General features: G+C 51.8%; 2 protein-coding genes across 2 annotated transcripts in view; one reads left to right on the top strand and one right to left on the bottom strand.

Moving 5' to 3' along the window:
• LOC139684161 (uncharacterized) overlaps positions 1-22,692 on the bottom strand; it is a 1,434,678-nt gene that overhangs the window by 32,993 nt on the left and 1,378,993 nt on the right.
• Positions 7,156-22,692, top strand: part of LOC139684162 (uncharacterized) — a 1,455,962-nt gene continuing 1,440,425 nt past the window's right edge. Inside the window, 4 exon segments of the mRNA XM_071579763.1 lie at positions 7,156-7,322; positions 9,464-9,492; positions 11,180-11,265; positions 11,454-12,106. Of these exon segments, the coding sequence (XP_071435864.1) occupies positions 11,214-11,265; positions 11,454-12,106 (705 nt within the window). The 5' untranslated portion in view covers positions 7,156-7,322; positions 9,464-9,492; positions 11,180-11,213.

The raw sequence follows: 22,692 nt of genomic DNA, 5'->3' as shown, positions 1-22,692 counted from the left end.
ACTTCAGGGAAGCCTTTTTTGGACTGAATCCTCATAGTTTGGACTATTTTTTGGCTGAGTGTTGATGTTTTGCAGTTTTGGGGGATTGATCTCCATTTTTCTCAGAGTTTTGTTTCCAGGGAGAATTCAGAAAGATTCTGGTCTGAATCTATGACACCATTTATTATGGTGAAATAGCAAAGGAAAGAAGAAAAACTGAGAAGAGGGAACAAAAAACAAACCCCAAGACAACTCCACTCACGCACCACTCACACAGTTCCTTTACCTCTCACACAGTTCCTGTCCATCCCTACCCCAGTGTGCTCAGGATCCTCAGTCTGAGCAGCTGCTGCATCCTTGGCCTTGGGTGGCTCAACACGCTCATCAGCGTCCCCACGGGAGGCACCATTGTCCTTGGTGCCAGCACACATGTCCTCCCGGAGCAGGGACTGTCTATTTGGATACACTTGCTCTGGGATGTCTGGGTGTCTGTGGCCAGCACAGCCAGGAAAGAGGTCCACAGTCCCTATCCCCATTTTGCAACTGGAAAACTCCCTGAGCCTGTGCAGTGTCTCCCTTTTTGGGTCAGTGGTTGTTACTTCATCATCAACTTCCTTCTCTTTTTCTCTCTGCCTCATCCTTGACTGACTGTCAACAAGCAGCCAGGCCACAAAACAGTGATAATCTGTGTTTTGTCTGTGTCAAATAGTCTGTTGTTGTGTTTTATTTGTAGTGTAGAGATATTCTGTAAAATGAAACCTTGGGGTGTTGCACTGCCAGTGGAGCCACCGGGGTGGACACAGGAAAATGGAGTGCACTGAGGGATAAGCTACAAACTTGTACAGGTATTAAGCTTAAAAGGTGGGGGGCCAAAGACCCCATGGGAGTGTTGAAATACTGAGGAGAATTTGTGCAAACTCCCCATACATGATCCAAAGAGAGACTCGGTCACACTTGATGAATGGCCAAGTGCCTGTTAGTTACATCAGAAATGAAACAAAAAGCTGAAGCTGAAGCAGAGACACATAAAAAGTGAACAGGGAAGAGATGAAGCCCCCACACTGGAATGCTGTGTGTTGAGACATGACCCTCACCCCTTCACCCAATGTACCATCTGGTGGTCTGGAGGGAATAAACAGGGGGTCTGAGTGTTTGTGGACACGGGGGGAGGTCACTGTAATACACAGCAATCCAGACAGAACACAGAGAAAAACTGCCCTGGGGTGGGAGCTGGGTCATCAACCAGTAACTGGGAATCTTGCTAAATTGGAAATGCAAATTGATGACTGAGACCCTCACAAAAATTCTGTTATAGTTCTTTCAATCAGTGAATACATCATAGGTATGGACATATAATTGGATGCGACCTTAGAAATCAATAGTACCTCTTGGGCTTTTGGTGCCACGTGGAGGCTGCATGTCAGAGCTGTCACTGTGAGAGTTACACAACAAGAAGCAGAAATTCCCACAGCTACAGAAATTGTAAACACAAAACAATAAAAGATTCTGGGAGGAGATGAAGAAATTCAAGCCACTGTTAAAGCTTTGCTCCAATCAGGTGGTGTCTGTTCTGCACATTCTCCTGTTCAGAGCCGTGTCTGGGCTGTGAAGGACTCGGGTGGCAGCTGGTGGGTGACTGGACATTCCAGGGCAGGGAACAAACAGACACCCTCCACAACTGCTGCTGTTCCTGAAGCTGCAACATCAGTGCCCCACCCCCAGGCACATCCAGGGATAATGGACACTGTTACTGATGCAGCCGATGCATTTGTCACAATTCCGGTTCCATTCGGGGAACAGGATCAATTCCCATTTTTATTGGGTGGGAACCCAGACACCTTCACCCATCTGTCCCAGAGCTACAAAGCACGGCCCTGCCTTTTGTCCCCAAGCCACACACTGCACTGGAGCACAACACACTGCACCTGCCGAGGTACAGATCCTTCAGGGCACAGATGGTATCCTGATACAGGGAGCTGATCACCATCAGGTGCGACAAGAACTGGATGCCATCCTTGCTTTGTTAGGGTGCTGTGGATGGACAGTGACCACCACTAAGATACAGGGTCCAGTCCAAAAAGTCAAATATTTGGGTATTGCATCAACATAGAAAATTCAACAAATCTCAGAGAAAGCCTTAGCCAATACTCAAACCTGGCCCACTACAGAGGGTAAGAAAGGAGCAGAGCAATTTTTAGGTGCTATTGGGTACTGGAGGTCACATGTACCTGGCTTAGCAGTGCCACTTAAGCCACTGTACAGAGTTACCCTATAGAAGGCTCAGTTTGAATAGGGGTCAGAACAGCGTAGTTAGTGAGTCAAAGACACACAGAGCCTGACCAAGGGACCCACGACATGCTCAAGCACCAAATAGAGAGGTGGGGAAAGCCCTCCAATCAGCTCACAGACACTCAGAAACAAACAGCATGGTTTACTGATGGCAGGGCAGGGATTCATCGTGGCAGACCATGCTGGAAAGCTGCAGCACTCACTGCAGCCCCACACACACAGTTGGTGGGTGAGGGGAAGGAGGCAGCAGCCACTTGGCTGAATTGGTTGCTACTTGGCAAGCCATGGACTTGACACCACCCAATGCTATTTGTTCCCTGTGCACGGACTCTAGGGCAGCAGCATAGGGGCTGTAAACTGTCTGGGCAAGGGGCATGCAAGGGACTGGCAAAGAGGCACAAGAACAGTATGGGGAAAGGACTACTGGATTAAGACATGGGACCTCTTACAAGAGGGAGAGGTGTGAGTATTCCCTGTCGATGCTCACATGTCAGAAGAGGACGACACAAATGAATGCACAAATGAATCTGTAGGCACACATGGGAAAGGTAGATACAAATGCACACCAAACAGATATCTGTCTGTTACAAAGGAAACTACCCTCACATTCCAGCCAGCAGAAGTTCAATGGTTAAAAACACAACTAGTGATTAAAACTCTATAGCACCAACATGTGTCTTTGTATTGTCCTTTCACTCCTGCTTTAGCAGCCAGTGGGTCTGTAGTTTTAAATCCTGCACACCCATGACCGAGGGGGTCATTCCTTTCAGGCACTCAAAACCCTACTCCTTCTACTCGCATGCTTCACAGTGGAACAACTGGGGCAGTTTCCTTCTGGGTTATGCCCTATCTGACCACCCAAGGCCTTTCACAGTTCTGCTTCTTAGGCCCCAAATTATGGTGTGATGCCACTGTGGAACCTGCCCCGTTCTGCTGAGGTCACAGCGGCACAAATTGGTCAGGCCACGCCTGTCGCTGTTCCAAGGAAAGGCCCTGGCACCGAGTGCCCACTCGGCACAGACGTCAGCAGGAGTGACGTGTGGGAGTGGGAGGAGGGGGGATGTAGTGGAGGTTTGGCCCCAGCCCCTGAATTGCATGGCCCACGTCAGGAGCTAAACAGGCTGGCAAGGTCAGCCTGGCCTTGAACCAGCCTGAAGGAGAAGTAAACAACCTCAGACTCCTGGTAAACAGCGTCAGGCTGTCGCCAGAGGTGGCCTCCTCAGCGCATGAACAGCTTGTGCATGCTGGCCCCCAGCTAATGGGAAAAGACCCCAGCTCATGTACAAAGCCTTTGGACCTATCCAAAGCCACCCCGGTTCGTGTGTACCCCTAAAAACCCCATATAAGCTGTTTATCCCCCCAATAAAGTTGTCTAAACATTCTTTAATCATTGGAACCGGGACCTTATGAGAAGACATCCAGGTATCTGGACGCTAAACCTGGGGCACCGTGTGAAGATGGGCAGGCGGGGGCACGGAAAAAACCTCTCGCTTTGATGCAGCTCAAGTAATTTTTCCCTAGAGGGGGAGGTCACTGTTGTTGTGTTGTGGTTTCCACAGAGCAGTCGAGACTCACATCCCTCTGGACAAAAACGTCTGGTGACCCTGGCTAATGCCTCCAGACAGGACACTGTGTGCCTTGGCACTGCCACAGCCCAGAACCTGCTCACGACGTGCCTGGTGGGTGTTCCTCTCACCAGCCTCGAGTTACAGCAGTCCTGCAGCAGCACTGCTGCATTTCCAGCCTGCTGGACATCAACTGTGGCCACAGCTGTCCCAGCTCAGGAAATCTCCTGCCTTACCCCAACAAGAGCTGCATATCCTGGGCAGCTGGAATGCAGACAACGGTGCTGCCTTTAAATTCACCAGCACAAGATGGCACTCTGTCCTGGTGGCTTAATGCCACCATACTGTGGTATCAAAGTGCTTCCCACTGGTGTAATCCAACTATGGCCAATCCAGCCACAAGGTTCAGCAGACATGTGCAACTCCCACAAGGTGTCTCTTTTATCTGTGGGGACAAGCCTGGGCCTGTGTGCCAATGGCAATTAAAGGTGGCCCCTGTACCTTGATGAAACCAACTCTCTTATCTCCAAATGTAACTGTTCTCCAACAAATCCAAACTCACCACCTGCATATCCGAGAAATTAATGTTTTGCTCCTGATTTCCAGGATACACCTGAGTTTTGGGGCACTGCAAAGTGATTGCTCCCTCTTTGCTGGTTCCTGGGGTAGTGAGAGCTCAAGCCCTCACAAACTTCAATACACTTGTCTGCTGGTTACCAAAACTCAGCAATGCCCCCAGCACAGCTCTGTCTGACTTGTTAATGGATGCAGACAGCATTGGACACACTGCGCTACAAAATGGGGCAGCAATTGAGAGTTTGCTTTTAGCATATGGGCCTGGATGTGGAGACTTTGAAGGGTTATGTTGTATGAACTGAAGTGACCATTTCAACTCTGTTCATGTGCAACTACAGGAACTACAGATTCTCAGTCAACACCTTGCAGAGAACTCCAGCTGGAATCCATTTACTGGATGGACATGGGGATGGGATTGGTTTAAGAAGGGGTTGGTGTTGCTTTGTGCTTTAGGTATTGTGGTTTTATGCATTATCTGTTGTATTCCTTGTTTATTATCATTATTATGACTCTCAATAGACAGTGTGTTCCATCCCATGTTGTTCTCATGGAAGAACATTGACATGTTCCTGCCACGGCCCACATGGTGACACTTGTGTCAGGGACCAGAGTTGTGTCTGGGCCTGTCATGTTTGGTCTGAGGTTGTTCTCGTCACTGTGGTGTGAGAAAACACTGCAGAGTTTCCCTTTGGAGAACTGAGACCTGTAGAAATAACCGTCAGTGTGAGCTGGAAGTGCTGAGAGCTTGGGCTGTGCCCCAGGAAGAATGACGGGCAGAGACGTTGTTGTCCTGGAGTCAGCCCCTTGAGCTGCTGCAGCCTGGGCTGGTGTGATGGGCACGCAGGGGCTGGTGCTGCAGCTGGCAAAGCTGCCCTGCAGAGAGAGGAGCCAGGAGGGGTGGGCTGGGCTGGGGGTGAGGAGGCCCAGCTGGGCCTGGTTTGGTGCAGGGCACGGCCTGAAGGGGCACTGCCTGCCTGCCCTGCCACCAGTGCTGCAGCACCTGCTGCTCCTGCCCCACGGGCTGGGGAGATTGCAGGGCTGGGGATGTGCTGTTTGTGTGCCAAGGAACAGGATCCATTGGCTTTGCTCACCAAGAAATTTGATTTGCTACCTCAGATGTGCTTTAGTGTCTTTTATTTTGTGCTGGGAATCCTCCTGGACCCAGAACATTGGGAACAACCTGGTTACCCACATTCCTGGTGACCCACATTGGGAACACACCTGGCTGGTGGTCTCCACATCCTCCTGGTTCCCTGTGGGCACTTGGGTGAGTGCAGGGGGAGGAACATCCATCAGGACACAGACCAGCATTGCGAATTCATTGGGAAGAGGGGATGTGTTGACTTTACACCCCCAAAAATCTCATCTGCTCTGTCCCTTCATCTCTTATGGTGCCTTCAAGCCCCCTAATTTCTCACCAAATTCCTGAATTCGACTCAAGAGTCCCTTAACCTTTTCTGGAATTCCCAGAATTTCATCCCCAATCTCCCCAGTTTTACCCCAAATCCCTAAACATTCCACTCAAAGTCCCCTTAATTCCATCCCAAATTTCTTTTAATTGCACCAAAACATTCCCTGATTTTTACCTCATACTACAATGGTTTTCCTCAAAGGTGCCTTAATTCCACCTCAAATTCCTATAAACCCATCAAAATCCTGCTGATTTTTCCTCCAATCCCTTGAATTTTACCCAAAATTTCTTAATTATACATAAAATTCTTCCCATTTCTCCCCAAATTTCTAATTTTAAACAAAACCCCCTTTAGTTTTACTGAAAATCTCTACTAATATTTCCCTCAATTCACTTAATTCAGTCTGAAATCCCCATAAATAGCATTTATTTCACTGAAAATTGTATTAATTCCACCGAAAATTCCCCAGATCTTCATATTTCTAATTCAAATCCTTTTAATTCTATCTAAAATTTTCTTATTTCTTTCCAAAGTATTCCTAATTCTTCCCCAAATTTCTTAGTTGCACCCCAAAATACCTTAATCCCTCTTAGAATCCCTAGTATTCCATCCAAAATCCTTAGCATTCCACTATAATTCCCTTAATTTCATGCAAGGATTATTGAATTCAACTGAATCCCCCTCGGCCCCCCAAGTACCCCATTGGAGCCCCAAATTCCGAGAAAAGGGCCCGTGGGAAGCGGGGGCTGAGTTAGGGTTAGGGTAGAACTGAGGGCCCAGGAGAGAACATGGGGGGCACTTGGGGGTCCCATTGGGGTCTGAAGGGCACTTATGGGGCACTGGAGGACACTTGGGTGTCCGAGGAGACCCTTGTAGGGTCACTCGAGTGTCTGGCAATGGAATCTGGGGGTACAAAGAGGATTTTAGGGGTCACTTGTAAGTCCTGGAGAAACTTGGGGGTCACTTGGGAGTCCAGAGAGGTGATTTGGGGTTCCTGAGTGTGTATTGGGGGAGCACTTGGGGGTCCTGCGGGCACTTCTGGGGCAGTTTGGGGTCCGGGGGACACTTGGGGGGCTGCAAAGCGGCTGGGACCGACCCGATTGGGCGCGGGGGAGATGGGAATTGAAGTCCCGACAGTGATTGGCCAGAAACGGGACCGCGGTGCATCACGGGAGTTGTAGTACGGGACAGGCTAAAACGGGGCGGAACTCCATGCCCCGTCACCGCCCGCTGAATTCCTTGTCGCTGATTGGCTGCGAGCGGAGACGGACAGCCGAGTAATCCAGTCAAAGACGACGAAGACGGAGGGCGGGAGTCGACGGCGTTGCCGGGAGAGGTGAGCAATGGCGGCGAGTTTCGGGGAATTTCTGAAAATTTGGGAGAATTTGGGGGCATTCGGGGTCTCAGCGCGGGTTTTGGGGGTCCCTCACGACCCGCCCACCCCTCACAGACCCTCGGGACCCCCCCGGGGCCGTGTTGGCCGTGAAGGTGAAGGAGCCGGGTAAGCCCCTCCCCCCATCCCGGGACGCGCCTCAGAACCCCCCAAATCCCCTCCGAAAATGCCCCTGAGACCCCCCTAACCCACCACCTGGGAGCACCCACACTTTCACGGACCCCTGGGATGCTCCAAATTCCCTCCTGAACTTTCCGAAGTCCCTGAAACACCCCGGGCCTTTTTAAGCACCCCTAAACCCCCTCACAGACCCCCAGACTTCTCCCAGACCCTCTAAACTTCCCAGGCCCCCTAAAATGCCCCCAAACTCACCTAAGTTCCGCTCTCAGACCCCCCAGATCACTGCAGGACTCGCCAAACCCCCATTCTAGGGCACCCAGACCTGCTCAAATTCCCTCAACCTCCTCCCAGACCCCCACTCAGACCATCCTAAACCTTTCCAGAACCCCCAAACCACCTCAAGGCCCCCCTAAATTCCCTCCCAGTCACTTCAAACCACACCAGGTCCCCCAAATGCTTCCAGACCTAACCAAAGCACTCAAGGATTCTCCTAAAACTCCCTTCTAGAGCTCCCAAACTACCCAGGACCCTGAAAACAACCCCACGGTCCCCCTAAGACTCCCTCCCAAAAACTCCAAACTACCCCAGGTCCCCCATAACCACCTCAGGGTTCCCCGAAAACCTCCTAGACCCTCCAAACCACTCCAGGTCTCCCAGAATGTGTTCTCAAAATGACAACTGAAACAGAGAGAACTGAAGCTGAGAGAGACATGTGGGCAGCCCTAAGAACCAGCGAAATGGGATTTATTGATTGGGTTTTTTTTTCTAGAAGCTGAAAGAGGCAAATTGGGGATGATGCTCTTGAAAAAGGGAACAGTGAGAGCGAGTGAGGACCAACTACAGTGTAGGGAAAAAAGCCCCAAAGGGGCTTTACTTGAGGAGCATCCCTGGATGTTGGATAATCCTGGGATCCTCCCATTTCCCAAAATGGAGGTGCCTGGCACAGATCCCCTAAAACCCCAAACTATCAAAATTTGGCTATAAAAGCCTTCAAAGTGTGAAAATTAAGATGACAGCAATTCAAACCACCAAGATTCACCTCCCAAAAACCCTCCCAAAAATTTGCTCTGTGGTCTCTCCACTTTGGGGTACTGGGGTTCCCTCCTGTCCAGGCTGTTGGGGCTGTTTTGGGGTCCTTTCTCTGGGGTTCTGCCTTTTCCAGGCTGCTGGAGATCCCAGGAATGCTGGGGTCCCCCACTCTGATATGACCCATTTGGGGTTCTGGGATTCTCCTCTCTCCAGGGTCAACTTAGGACTACTGAGAGTCCCAGAGATACTTTCATGCCTGACCCTCTGCTCGGGGTGCTTGGGAACCCCCTGGGACCCCAAAACAGGGATTCCAGAGAGGGGGCACCCTCAGCACCCCCGGCAACCTGGAGAGAGAGGGCCCTTGGGAACGACCACCCCAAGCAGAGAGTCAGAGGAGAAACTCTGCTGTCCCCAAGCTCTACTATCACCCCTCTGTGCTCCCTATCTTCAGAAGTCACCAGGCATCTAGTGTCCATAATAAGCTCCAAAATACCAAGATTCAGGAAAAAAAACCCCTCATCAACATCAAACCTGCAAAAGATCAAGATTCATCCAAAACTCACTCCAAAATATCTCAAACCTAGACACCCCCCCGTCTGGGATGCCGGGGGACCCACGTGTATTAGGATGGGTGGGCAGACCTGTTTTCTCAGCTCGGCGGATAGACCTGTTTTCTTGTAGTCCAGTGGGCAGACCTGTTCTCTTTCCCAGTCTGCTGGTTTCCCTCTAAGCCCGGCAGGTAGACGTGTTCTCCCCTAGCCCGGCAGGTAGCCCTGCTCTCTATACCTGGCGGGTAGACGTGATCTCCTCCAGCCCAGCGGGTAATGTTTGGCAGGTAGACCTGTTCTCCACCAGGCCTTCTCTTTCAGCTGCGCCTCTCCCTCCCTTGCCTCGCTGTCCACGGGCAGATCTGGAGGCGGCAGCGGGCAGGTAGACTTGTTCTCTCTCAGCACGGTGCCCACACCTGCTCCCAAACTTGCTGAGTATGCCCCCCCCCCCCCCCGGGCCACCTCTCCAGTGGGGTGGGTGCTGCCGACCCAGGAACACCCCCGGGAGAAGGGCGGGGGACAGCCACAATCCTCTTCCTTTTCCTTCTCCAGGGCTCCATCTGCGCTCCAGAAACACTCAGGTGAGCGGGAGGGCAGGGTGGGAAAGGAGTGAGAGGGGGAAAGAGAGGCTGGGACCCCCAAACTCCACAGTGCCCCCGCTGCCCCACCAAGGGCTGTAAGGGCTGTGCCATGGAACACGAGAGCCGGGATGGGCCCGGCCAAAGCCCCCAAGGGCACCAGGATGTGCCGCTCCTTGGAGCCCGTGCTGGGGCTGCCGCGGGGTGGGCCGAAGCTGCACACAGGGACAGCAAAGTGCTGTGGGACCCCCGAGTCAAACCCCAAATAGCCTGGGGGGCTCAGGGGGGCTGGTTTGTTTTCAGGGGGATGGTTGGGGCTTGAGGGTCCCCAAAGCTGAGCTGCCAATGCCCCTTAGGGGATACAGGGAGTCTGTGGGTGTTTTTGGAGGTTCCAGGGTCGGTTCCTGGCAGAGCCCCTTGGTGGGTGGGGGGATGCAGGGAGCCGCCCCCCCACACACCTTGGGGGATTGGTGTTCCTGGGTCAGGCCATTCATTGGCAGCCCAGAGAGGGGTGACCCCCTTGGGATCCCCAATTAGAGACCCAAGAAAGCCCAGATCCCCAAAACGGAGAGACGAGAGAGGGGAAAGTCCTGGGAGGTTTTCAGGGGGCTCAATCCTTTTGGTTTGTGCTAAATCTTCAGGATGCAGGGGGGATACGGTGCTGGGGAAGAGGGTTTTCTGGAGGTCACAGGGCCAAGGAAAGGGGGTGTAGGGGCCAGGAGAATTTGGACAGGGAGTCCAGGGGGACTCTGTTCTCAGAAAAGTGGAGTCCACTAGTTCCCAATGTGGAGGAAAGGGCGATCATGGGCTAGGGAGACCCAGAGTGGTCAGTAAAAAGGGTCTAGTGGGTCCCCTCATGTTCCAAAAAGGGGTGTCTCTGGTTTAGAAAATGCAGGAGTGGAGGTTTGGGGATCCCAGAGTAAAAAAAAAGGGGGACTGTGGGTGGTGGAAGAGTTGGGATGGCCAGGAAAGGGGGTGCAGGGGGGTATTGGTGCAGGATAAGGGGGTGCAGGGCCTTCCCAGTGCCTGGGAATAGGGGATCAGGAGGGTGCCAAGGTCAAAGAATGGCAGGACTAAGGGTAAGGGGAGAGGTGATTCGGGGGTCCAGGGTGTCCCTGTGCCCAGGAAAAAAGGAGTCCAGGTGCTGCCAAATTAAAGGAAAAAGGGAGTGTGGAGTCTGGAAGAGGTGGAAGTGGTGGGAAAGGAGGTTCAGGGGGGCCCTGGAGTTAAAGAAAGGGGATCTGGGAGTGAAGTGTCCTGGGATAGCTGAGAATGAGGGCCTGAAGGGCCCTGGGGTTAAAGAAAAGGGGGATCCAGGGGCTGGGAGAGGAAGAATGGGGAGGATAGGGGGGTAGGAGGATCCTGGAGTCAAAGATAGGGGAGAGTGAGGGCTGGAAAACTGGGAATGGTCAGGCAAAGGAGTCCTGGAGCCCAGGCAGCCTGGAGATGGCAGGGACTCTGGAGAAGGAATACCCCCATTTACACAGGAGACCTCCAGCAGCCCAGACAGGGGTACCACCAGAACTGCAAAGTAGAGAGGCCAAAGAGGAGGAACTCCTGGAAGGGTTTTCTTGGGCTGCAATAGTTTTTTGGAGGTTTATGTGAACACAGGAGGCCCAGTGAGTTCTAGAGATGGATTTGGGCAGGAGGAACCCTCAACCTAATGCACTCACACCTTGTTTTTCCCCAGAAAACAGGTTTCCTCCTTCCCAAAGCTTGACCAGATGGAGGAGGAGGCTGCGAGGAAGAGGAAGATGCCCCAGGACCCCCAGGCAGGTGAGGAGAAAGTCAGTGCCCCTTTGCCCCTCTCTTGTGCTGCATCTTCCAGCCCAGCATGGCCCTGGCTGCAGGACAACCCCGCTGCCGACGCTGTCCTGCCAGGGCCAAGTTTGGGAAGATGTCCTTGGTCTTCTCTGTGGGCCGGAGGCAAATGCCCTGAGTGTCCTTGTTCCTTCCTGCCCCAGGCCCCGAGCTGAGCGCAGAGAGCACAGAGGACAAATCCCACCAGGAGAACCTCCTGGCAGAGGCTGTTTTGAACGGTTCCACAGCACAGGAAGTCAGCAGGGAGGAAAAGCCACAGAGATACCCCAAGAAGAAAAGCTCAAAACCCAGCCCAGAGGAGTCCGAGGAACTAAAACGCACCCAGTCCCAGGAAGGCGACCAGAGTTTCAGCCGAAGCTCGAGCCTGGTGGTGCAGCAGCAGCTTCAGAGAAGGGAGAAGCGCTACACGTGCTTGGAATGCGGGAAGAGCTTCAGCCAGAGCTCTGACCTGATCTGTCACCAGCACATCCCCACTGGGGAACGACCTTACACGTGTGAGGAATGTGGAAAGAGCTTCAGACGGAACTCCCACCTCATCCAACACAAAATGATCCACACTGGGGAACGTCCCTACGAGTGTTCCAAGTGTGGGAAGAGGTTTCAGACCAGCTCAGTTCTCCTCATGCATCAGCGCACACACACAGGGGAGAAGCCCTTCCGCTGCACTGACTGTGGGAAGAGATTCAACCAGAACTGCAGCCTCATCACCCACCGGCGCATCCACACTGGGGAGAGGCCTTACAAGTGTCAGCAGTGTGGGAAAAGCTTCACCCAGAGCTCTCACTTGACCAAACACCAACACACCCACCAGTAAGGAAAGCCCTACAAATGTTCCAGCTGCAGGGAGAGCTTTGTCCACAGCTCCAACTCCATCACCAGTTGGAGGAACCACGTTGGGAACAGACCTGGGGACCCACGTTCCTTGTGATCAACATTGGGAAGACACCTGGCTGATGGTCTCCACATCCTCCTGGTTCCCTGTGGGCACTTGGGTGAATGCAGGAAGAGGAATATTCATGGGGACACAGAGAAACATCTGAAGATCATTGAGAAGAGGGGACTTGCTGGCTTCAAACCCTAAAAGTCTCACCTGCTTCATCCAGTTGTTTCTTCTGGTGGCCTCAACAACCCTGAATGACCCTTGAGATTTTTTCTAAACCAAATAGTTCCATGATTCTAATTTTCTATGGACTTGCCTTTCTTAGCGCTACTGTACCCAACCCCATGCACACTAACATGATGTTTTATTATCTTTGGATCTATCTTCTTCCCTTAAAATCATCTGACATTTGGGTAAAAATAAAGAAATTGAGAAATCATGTTTAAAGTCCTACCATTTCACTGGGAGTTTGCAGAGGAATTCTAGGTTCAAAGGGATATTAAAAAGGATTTCAGGGTTCTGGGGGTATTTGGAGGAGTTTACCCCCAAATTGTCAGCACCCAGGCTGAGTAACTTTTCTCCATCACCTTTCAGTCTAAATTCCAAGAAGGATATAGAGGTCACCTCTTAACTCCTTGATCCCTCCCCAAAATGGCTCGTTCCAAGAACCCACCTAAAGTACCCCAAAATTCACCTGTGAGAAATCAGCCACAAGGGAGGGGGATGGCATGCCCTGGAGGGAAGGGTTGAATTTGTAAGGGCTTGGATGTGGATTGGGAAAGTTGGGATGGGATTTGGAGGGGGATGGGTTGGGATTTGGAGGCATGAGATGGGGTCTGGAATGACTCAGTGACTTTATGGGGTGCCCTCCTATTGTGAGGGGAGAACTGTGAGGGCGTGTGGGGGACGTGTGGCTGCAGCACTTCAAGTGGGGCTCCACGGGCAGGGATACAGGAAGCTTGTTTTGAGGAGGATCCTGCTGCTTTCCACCAATTTTGTGGGCTATAAACATTTTTTGGGGTCCCTCTCCTAATGTTCAGTAGCTGAGGTCAATCCTTCGCATTCTGGAGGTGAGTGAGATTACCCGATTTTGAGGTGGATCCTTGTGTTTTCAACCAATTTTTAGGGGCTATAAATGGCTTTTTGGAGTCCCCCCTTATTCTGGGGGTTGCAGTGACCCCCTGGGTCACAGGGATGGCCCCACTCCCACTGGGAAGGCATGAATCTGGGGTTTGATTGAATTTTACTTGATCTTTGACTTTTCCCCTCCCTCCCATGTCATTTTCCACCTCCCAAACTCACATTTTCCCCAGATTTGAGATGTTTGGACCATTTCATGAAACAAACTTCAATTCCCAGCCTTGTTCCCTCCTTTTGCTTTATGTTTTTGGGTGTTAAGCCCAGTTTTGGGCCGAACCAAGAAGCCCCCAGCATTACCTGTTTGTAGAGGTACAATGATTTTTTTTTCTCATGTATCCAAAACCTGAGAAAAAAAAACTGAGGGAAAAAAATCAGGAAGTTGCCCCAGTTTCTTTCAGGTGCAGGAAACAGGATAAAAGAGGATAAGCCCAAAACCACGGGGACCCCACAGGGAGCAGGGCAAGGACTCCAACCCCTCTCCCTGAGCAGCAGCACCAACAACTGAGTGGGACCCCCATTCCCAGCTCCCTGCACCGCTGAGGGGGGAGGAGGCACAACTGGGCAGGAGGGAGGGGTGGGGGGAAGGGGTTTGTCGGGTTTAGTTCTACTTCTCATTCTCCTGGTTTAATTCTGGCAGTACCAATTTAATTCACACGCCCACTCGGAGTCTGATTTGCCTGAGATGGTGCTCGGGGAGGGATCTCTCCCGCTCCCCATCCCAACTCCCGAGCCCTCCGTTGGATTTTCCCTGCCCTGCCCGCTCGCAGAGGGAGGGAGAGCGGCTTTCGTGGGTTCCGCCCCCAGGCAGGGCCCCCGCCCCTCCCGAGCTGTCCCGCAGCTCCCTCCTCAGCCGGCACGGATCCATCTGCTCGCAGAGCCCGGGCAGCATCTCGGCGGCTCCGCAGGGCACTCGCTGCTCCCTCCGGTCTCGCAGGGACCCCCCCGGCCTCCCCTGTGCCCCCCGCAGCCCCTCTCTGCCCATCCCCTCGGAGCGCCGAGCCCGGCGGGAACGGGAATGGAGCGGCACAGGCAGCGTAGCGAGGCATGACGGGAGTTGTAGTACACGGGAATCTCAACATGGCGCGGGGCTCCAGGCTCCGCCCGACCGCTGCAGTTCTGAACGCCGATTGGCTGCGAGCGGTGACGGGCGGGCTCGGTGGCCAATGGGAGTGGCACAGGCGGAAGGCGGGACGTGGGAACACCGCGTGGAGTTGAGAGCGGCGAGTTTGGAGGGACTCGGTGAGGGTTTTGGGGGGTCCCTCCTGACCCCCTAGAGACTGCAAGACCCTCCGGCGCCGTGTTGGCCGTGACGGTGAAAGTCGAGAAGCCGGGTAAGCCCCTCCCCCAACCCCAGGTGCCTCCCAACAGCCCCCCCCAAAAACCCCCCTGAGATCCCCAAAACCCCTCTGAGATCCCGAAAACCCCACCTGGGACCTCCAAAACTGCCCCAGGATGCCCCAAATCCCTTTCTGGACCTGCCAGAGCTCCTGAAAACACCCCAGAGTTCCCTTCAAAACCCCCAGACTCTCCCAGAGCCCCCTAAAAATCCTGAGGCCCCCCCGCAAACACTGCAGAGAACCTCCCAGAGACCACCAAAACACCGCAGGGACCCCCCTGAACTTTCACCCAGACTCTGTAAACCATTTCCAATCCCCAAATGACCTGCCTGATTAGGGGGAAAGGGTCACACCCTGCAGGCAGTTCTTCAGCTTTTGGGCACCTTATGCAGAGTCAAAGCCAAGACTTTGGAGAGTCAGAGGCTTGATTTGGAAATATTGTAAATCCTTCAGTGTTTGAAAAGAGGAAAACATGACAATAACCTGGGCTATGGAAAGTGTCCCTGCCCACGGCAGGGCTTGGAAAGGGATGAGCTTTAAGGGGCCTTCCAACCCAAACAATCCTGTGATTCTGAGAATTGAGCTTGAGGAATTAGTTAAAAAACAAACTCCTCCTCTGGCCTTGGATGCATTTCCAACACCCCTGCTAGTTTAGGGCTGCTTTAGAGTTGGATTAACGCTGGTTTAAAGCTTATTTGGGGCTGTTTATGGCTCGTTTTAGAGCTGGGTTTAGGGCTGGTTTAGTGACACATTAATGTCAAAGTTTTCAATACCTGTATAAATACCAAATTATTTTTCATGTACTCTCAGCACTCAAAAAGTCAATTTGATGCATTAATTTCTCAGTATTATATTCTATTTTCTAGTGCTTTACAATAATATTAGATTTATATCTTATTAGAACTGCTACAGTTCCTCACCCCAGCTGATAGCACTAAAAAGTGTGGCATTAAAAACATTCCCTCCACATTTTGGAATGGTGTCTCATACCTGTAATGTGCCAATGGAAAAGGATAATTGAGGGACTGAGTTCCAGTTTAACTTGTATATGACAAGAAGAAAGCATAAAAATATGTGTGTCCTGTCTCATGTAACTCCAACCATGAGAAGATCCAGGGTGTAAATATTAATTAGGATTAATCAATCCTCAAGCTGCACACCCAGTTACACTCTCGTTACAACCAGGAGAAAGAAACCTCAGTGGGTAAAAGCTGATGCATGAACTGTAATTTTATACTTGGAGTTTGAAAAGTTCTTTCTATCCCAGGAAAATGTGACCAGCTGAGGGTGTGGATATCACTGGCTGATACAAGTTATTACCCCAGTCCCATATCAATATTTTAAAAATAATAATTTAAAATGTTCTGTTACAATCCAGTCTCCTCTGAGGCCATGAGAAAAGTTACCCATGCAAAGCTTTTTGGTTATAAAAGCTGGTAGAAAATGGGAGATTTGTGTTGTATTATCGGCAAGTCCATGTTTGTTTCCTGGGCAAATCTGGGACTTTCTGCTCCTCTGGTGCTGCTCTGCCCTCAGCCCTGGGCTTGGTGACCAAAGCAATAAAGTACCAAGGGAGATCAAACTGGTGAGCTGAGGGACTCCAGATTTTGCTGAGACTTGTCCCAAAGATCTCAAGGAGAGTTAAGGAATATTTATCTCCCAGATAAATTTGGGCACTATGTTTTTTGGTAACCATTACTGTCAATCTTTTCACTACCTGTGTAAATACCAACTTATTTTTCAAGTGCTGTCATCACTTAAAAAGTCAACTTTATGTATTAATTTCTCCATAATTTTTTATGATTTATTATAGCATTTCACAGTATTACTATAATTATATATTATTATAACCTGCAAATCAGCATTCAGAATGTCACAACACCCAGAAAAAAACCATTTGCAATGAGAAAAATTATTATTTCCTCCCTTTTTTTTCTTTTTCTTTTTTTTTTTTCCAGATCGCTGAGTACTTTTTATTCAGGATATTCAGTCACTATTTTCTTTCCCCACCAGACTTGTCCAATATATTTTTTAATGACTAAATCACTAATTTTGTTTTATCCACTGTTTTTGTCACCCCCTACATGTTTCAGAACATTATTTTCCGTATTTTCTAATTCTTTTGATACACAAGTAAAGCTCAGTGCAATTTTCAGTAAGTTCAAGGCTTTGTAAAACAAATAATCAGAGCTACTCTGAGAGAATTGCCTTTAAAATTGTGCATTTCTGCTGAAAAATTAGTTCATTCTTAATTACCTTTAAGGTTCCTTGACCAATTGTTCCAGGGAGGGTTCATGGGGATTCCAGGTTGAAGCCACACATCGTCAAAAATTCAAGCTACAAACCTGTCTCAGTGTACACAAGATGTTTCTCCTTCAAGGACCAACTCCTAATTAGAAGTTCTTGTTTTCTATCACTTGGCAGGTGGCAAGGCCAGACATGGACCAAAAATAATGGCATCTCATCACACCCTAATACACAGGGGTGCCCCCTGTGCAGGCTCTCCCTTTTGCCCACTCCCCCCTCTCCAGCCTCTCAGGGGTCCCCCAGCTCTGCTATCACCCCTCTCTGCTCCTCATCTCTAGAAGTCACCAGGCATCTGGTGTCCGTGAAAAGCTCCAAAATGATGAGAGTCAGGGAAAACCCTCTCAGAAATACTAAAACTGGAAAACATCAAGATTCAGCCAAAACCCACTCTGAAATATGGAGATAAAACCAAAAAATCCCTCCCAGAAGTTCTCTTTGTTTGGTCTTTCCACTTTAGGGTTCTGGGTTTCCCGTTTCAGCTTCTGGGGGATTCACGTTTATTAGGACCGGCCTGTTCTTTAAGCTTGGCAGGTAGACCCATGTTCTCAGCTGGGCAGGTGGACCTGTTCTTTTTGTTAGGGACACAACCATCCAGCAGATACTCCCAGTCTAGCAGATAGACTTGTTCTCTCCATTGGGTACACCTGTTGTCTCCAGCGGTTAGACCTGTTCTCTCTTCTGGTTCGCTGGGTAGAACTTTCAGTGCGGTGTGGAGACCTCGCTGGGTGGGGTGGATAGACCTGTTCTCTCCATTGGGTACACCTTTTCTGTTTCCCAGTACGGCAAGTAGATGGCTCGCCCTTTCCAGCTGGTAGACTTCTTCTCTCACAGTCCACCGGGTATGTTCTCTCCATCCCTCGAGTAGACCTGTTTGCCTTTAGCCCTTTGCATCATGTTCTCCCAGGCCCGCGGGTAGACCTGTTCTCTCCCAGTTCCGCGGGTAGACCTGTTCGCTCCGAGTCTCGCGGGTAGACCTGTTCGCTCCGAGTCTCGCGGGTAGACCTGTTCTCCTCCAGTCCCACGGGTAGACCTGTTCTCTCCCAGTCCCGCGGGTAGACCTGTTCTGTCCCAGTCCCACGGGTAGACCTGTTCTCTCCGAGTCCCGCGGGTAGACCTGTTCTCTCCCAGTCCCGCGGGCAGACCTGTTCTCCTCCAGTCCCGCGGGTAGACCTGTTCTCCTCCAGTCCCGCGGGTAGACCTGTTCTCTCCCAGTCCCGCGGGTAGACCTGTTCTCCTCCAGTCCCGCGGGTAGACCTGTTCGCGAGCAGACCTGTTCACTCTGTCCCCCAGGTAGACCTGTTCTCTTTTACCGCAGTAGGTAGACTTGGTGTCTTCGCAAGACCATTTATTTCACCCGCGGGTCTCCCTCCCTTGCCTGACCGTCCACAGGTGAACTGGGGTGGGCAGCGGACGGGTAGACCTGTTCTCTCACAGCATGGCACCCAAACCTGCTCCCAAACCTGCTGAGGCCGCCCCTCCGGGCCCGCCCTGCCAATGGGTGGGGGGGGCCGACCAAGGAACACCCCCGGGACAAGGGGCAGGGGACAGTCACGCTCCTCCTTTTCCTCCTTCTTTGTTCAGCGCTCCGAGTACACACGGGAGCTCTCGGGTGAGCGGGAGGACAGGGTGGGAAAGAGAAGGGGCCCCCCCCGACTCCACAGTGCCCCCGCTGCCCCACCGAGGGCTGTGTGGGCTGTGCCATGGAACACGAGAGCCGGGATGGGCCCGGCCAAAGCCCCCAAGGGCACCAGGATGTGCCGCTCCTTGGAGCCCGTGCTGGGGCTGCCGCGGGGCAGGGCCGGAGCTGCACACAGGGACGGCAAAGGGCCCCGACAAAGTGCTGCGGGACCCCCGAGCCGAGCCCCGAATAGCCTGGGGGGGCTCTGGGGGGTTGGGTTATGTTCAGGGGGATGGTTGGGGCTTGAGGGACCCCAAAACTGAGCATGGAATGCCCCTTGGAGGCTATTGGGGGTCCCTGGGAGGTGTTTTTGGGGGTCCCAGTGTCAGTTCCCAGCAGAGCCCCTTGGTGGGTGGGGGGATGCGGGGACCCCCCTTGGGGGTGTTAGTGTGCGTGGGTCAGGCCCTTCATTGGCAGGATGGGGAGGGGAGACCCCAATACGCATGGGACCCTGAGCAGCCCACACAAGGGAGCCCCCCCAAACCACAAATTGGAGAGACCAGAGAGGAGGAAAGCCTCACAGGGCTTTTTGTGGGCTGAATCTTGGTGTTTTGGGCTGAATCTTGGGGGTGCAGGGAGGGCACAGTGCTGGGGGATGGCATTTTCAGACAGGCTGCAGGGCCAAGGAAAGGGGGATGTAAAGCCTTGGAGAAGTGGGATGGGGGGTCCAGGGGTACCCTGTGCTCAGAAAAGGGTTCCAGGGGTCCCTGATGTCGAAGAAAGGGGGTCTTGGGGTAAAGGCACCCAGAATAGGCAGAAAAAGGGATTCAAATGGTCTCCCACTGTTCTAAAAAGGGGAGGGTGTGAGGTCTGGGAAATGCAGGAGCGGGGGTACCAGAGTCAAGAAAAAGAGGGGTGTAGGGGCTGGAGGAGGTGGGATGCCAAGGAAAGGGGCTTCAGGATGGTATTGGTGGAAGATAAGGGGGTGCAGGGGCATCCCAGTGCCTGGGAATGAGGAATCAGGAGGGTTCTGAGGTAAAGGAAAAGCAGGACTGGAGGTGGGGGGAGGTGGTTGGAGGCCGCAGGTTGTGTCTGTGCCCAGAAAAGTGAAGTCCAGGGGGTGGCAGGGTAAATGAATAGGGAATGTGGAGTCTGGGAGAGGCAGGATGGTGTTACGATCTGCTTAAATATTGCAGACATAGCTTGGGTTCAAAATGTTTTCCCCAACAAAACTTAAAATCTATATTACCCCTTAATAAAAAAATGATGTTTATTATTAATTAAGAAATTACTAAAAAAATGCAGAGAGAGAGGGAAATAAGAACAGCTAAAAAAAACTCTAAGAGTACTTTTTAGAAGCAAAGAAAAAAGTTTACCACCAAACCCAACTTTTTCTGCCAAGCTATTTTGTGTGTGTGTGTGTGTGAGAAGCGATGTTGTCTCTGTTCCTGTAGGCAGAGGTGTGGAATGCAGCTCTTGCAATGCAGATGTGCTGCTCAGTCTGTGCTACTCTCCCTTGTGCAGCAGGGCTGCTCCTCGCTCTCTGCAGGGCTCTCGGGCCCCAAGGAGCTGTCGCTCACGGGCAGCAGCTGCGCAGCCACTCCAGGGTGAACAGGGCCAGGGCTGGGTCTGCAGGAGCAGAACTGACGCAGGGAGCAAGGCAGAGCTCAGCTTTCTCCTCAGTCTGCAGGGGCAGGCAGGCAAGCAGCTTGGGGGGTGAAGGAGGAGGGTAAGAAGGTGAGATGGGTGAGGCAGGGGGGAGGTGGGAGAGGTTCTTGGCTGTGGTTCTCTCTCTCCATTCTCCACACTCCCTACGCAGCAAAATTCCAAGGTGTTCTTTGGGAGTTTTTATGGAGTCCAAGAAAGCCTAGACATTGTTTCTACACATAACTTGAAAATTTCATGAAAGCAGGAAACAGTTTTAGCTCAGTTATTAGAAGAAGAGGATGGTTCTGTGAGTTCTCATCAGGCAAGAAGTTTGGCTGAATTTGCTGCCATGACTTGCAGGGAGCTTAGTGAAAGGCTTTGGCAGGTGACTGTTTGTAAGAGAATTCTGGCTTTCTGTGGATCTGCTGACAGAAAATTCTTGGATAGGATGTTTATGACAGGGGAACAATAAGGGAATAATATTTCTTACATTTCTCAGTTATTGATGTATAACAGATGAGAGGGATAGAGGAGGCAGGGGGTTCGTGGTGTCAAAGAATGGCAATGTGGGGGTGAGGTTATGTGGGCTGGCTGGAAATGGGGGCCTGAGGGTCCCTGGTGTCAAAGAAAAGGGGGATCCAGGGCATGGGAGAGGCAGGATGGGCAGGAAAGGGGGACAGGAGGATCCTGGAGTCAGAGAAATGGGCGTCTGGGAGCTGGAGAACAGGGAATGGCCACACAGGGGGTTCCCAGAGCCCAGGAAAAGGAGGTGCAGAGGGATCCTAATAATAATAATAGGGAAGAGAAGGAGAAAACAATGGGATGGGGCTCCAAAGTGGCAATTTCCAGAGGCAGAAAAGTGGGGAGAGGGTGGGGAAGTGTCCCCAGGGAAAGGGATCACAGAACAAATCTGCTGCTCAGGGCCAGAGCAGGGACTGGGAATAAGGATTTTGGGAATTCAGGGCAGTGGGAGGGGGGTTTCCCTCCCCCTGCTGCCCATCCTGTGCTTCCCAGAGCCCAGTCACTCCCAGTATGAGCCCAGTCACGTCTAGTATGAGCCCAGCTGTTCTCACTATGTCTCAGTTGCCCACAACATGATTCTAGTTGGCCCAGTATGACCGTGATCTGTCCCAACATGGTCTCAGTGCCGCCCAGTAGCACCCAGTATAGACCAAATCACTCTGACTTGTTCCCAGTTCCCCATGTGTGGTCTCAGTATTCTGCTAGCATACTCCCAGTCACTCCCACTGTGGTCCCAGTCACCCCCAGTATGGTTCCAGTGACTTCCAGTGTCTGCCAATATGGTGTCAGGATGATCCCAGTTGCCCCCAGTCTTTTCCAGGAGGAACCCAATGCTCCTGGAACACGTGGAGGACCCACCCAGAGGAAGGTCCCTCCAAGTTCTGTGGCTGCAGGAAGAGCCCCGAGGAGCCGAGGGCCCCCAGAGCCACCCCAGGCAGTAGAAGGTGGTCCCACAAACCCTCCTGCTGCCCCCTCGTGTCCTCCAGCTGTGGCCCAGGTCGTCCTAGTGTTATCCCAGTTGCCTTCAACTTGGTTCCACTTGCTTCCAGTATCAGTCCAGTATCATACCATTAGCTCCAAGTGTTCTCCCAGTTTTTTTCCAGTCATGGCCGGTATGATCCAAGTCACTCCCAGATAGTCTCATTATGATCCCAGTATGACTCCAGTGTGCATCCAGTTGTTCGCAATATTAACCCAGTTCCCCCCACATGCTTCCAGTTGCTTCCTTTTACCCCCACTATGGTTCCACTCACTCCCAGTATATCCCAGTGGAGGGGTGGCTTTATATGTTAGAGAGTCTCTTGACTCTGTTGAACTTGAGGTCAGCAGTTACAAGGTTGAGTGTCTCTGGACCAGAATCAATAGGAAGGCCAACAGGGCTGACATCCTTGTGGGTGTCTGTTACAGGCCACCCAACCAGGATGATGAAGGAAATGAATTATTCTACAAGCAGCTGACAGATATCTCAAAATTTCCAGCCCTTGTTCTTGTGGGTGACTTTAACCTGCCAGATACCTGCTGGGAGCTCAACACAGCAGAGAAGAGGCAGTCTGGGAGATTCCTGGAGTGTATAGACAAGAATTTCCAGCTTCAGCTTGTAAATGAACCTACCAGGGGTGGGGCTCCTGGACACCTGCTGTTTACAAACAAAGAGGGGCTGGTGGGAGATGTAGTGGTCAGACCCTGCCTGGGGCACAGTGACCTTGAAATAATAGAATTTTCAATACTCAGGGATGCAAGGAGGGCCATCAATAAAACCTCTATGCTGGGCATCCAGATGGCAGATCTCAGCCTGGTCAGAAGACTGGTCCAGAGCATACCCTGGGAAACAACCCTCAGAAACAAGGGGGTACAGGAGGGATGGATGTCCTGCAAGAAGCAAGTCTTGAGTGCACAGGAACAGCCTGTCCTGGTGTGCCGAAAGGGAAGCC

This window comes from Pithys albifrons, chromosome 33 (assembly GCF_047495875.1).
Source record: "Pithys albifrons albifrons isolate INPA30051 chromosome 33, PitAlb_v1, whole genome shotgun sequence".
NCBI lineage: Eukaryota > Metazoa > Chordata > Aves > Passeriformes > Thamnophilidae > Pithys > Pithys albifrons.
This window is presented reverse-complemented; position numbering and strand designations above follow the sequence as displayed.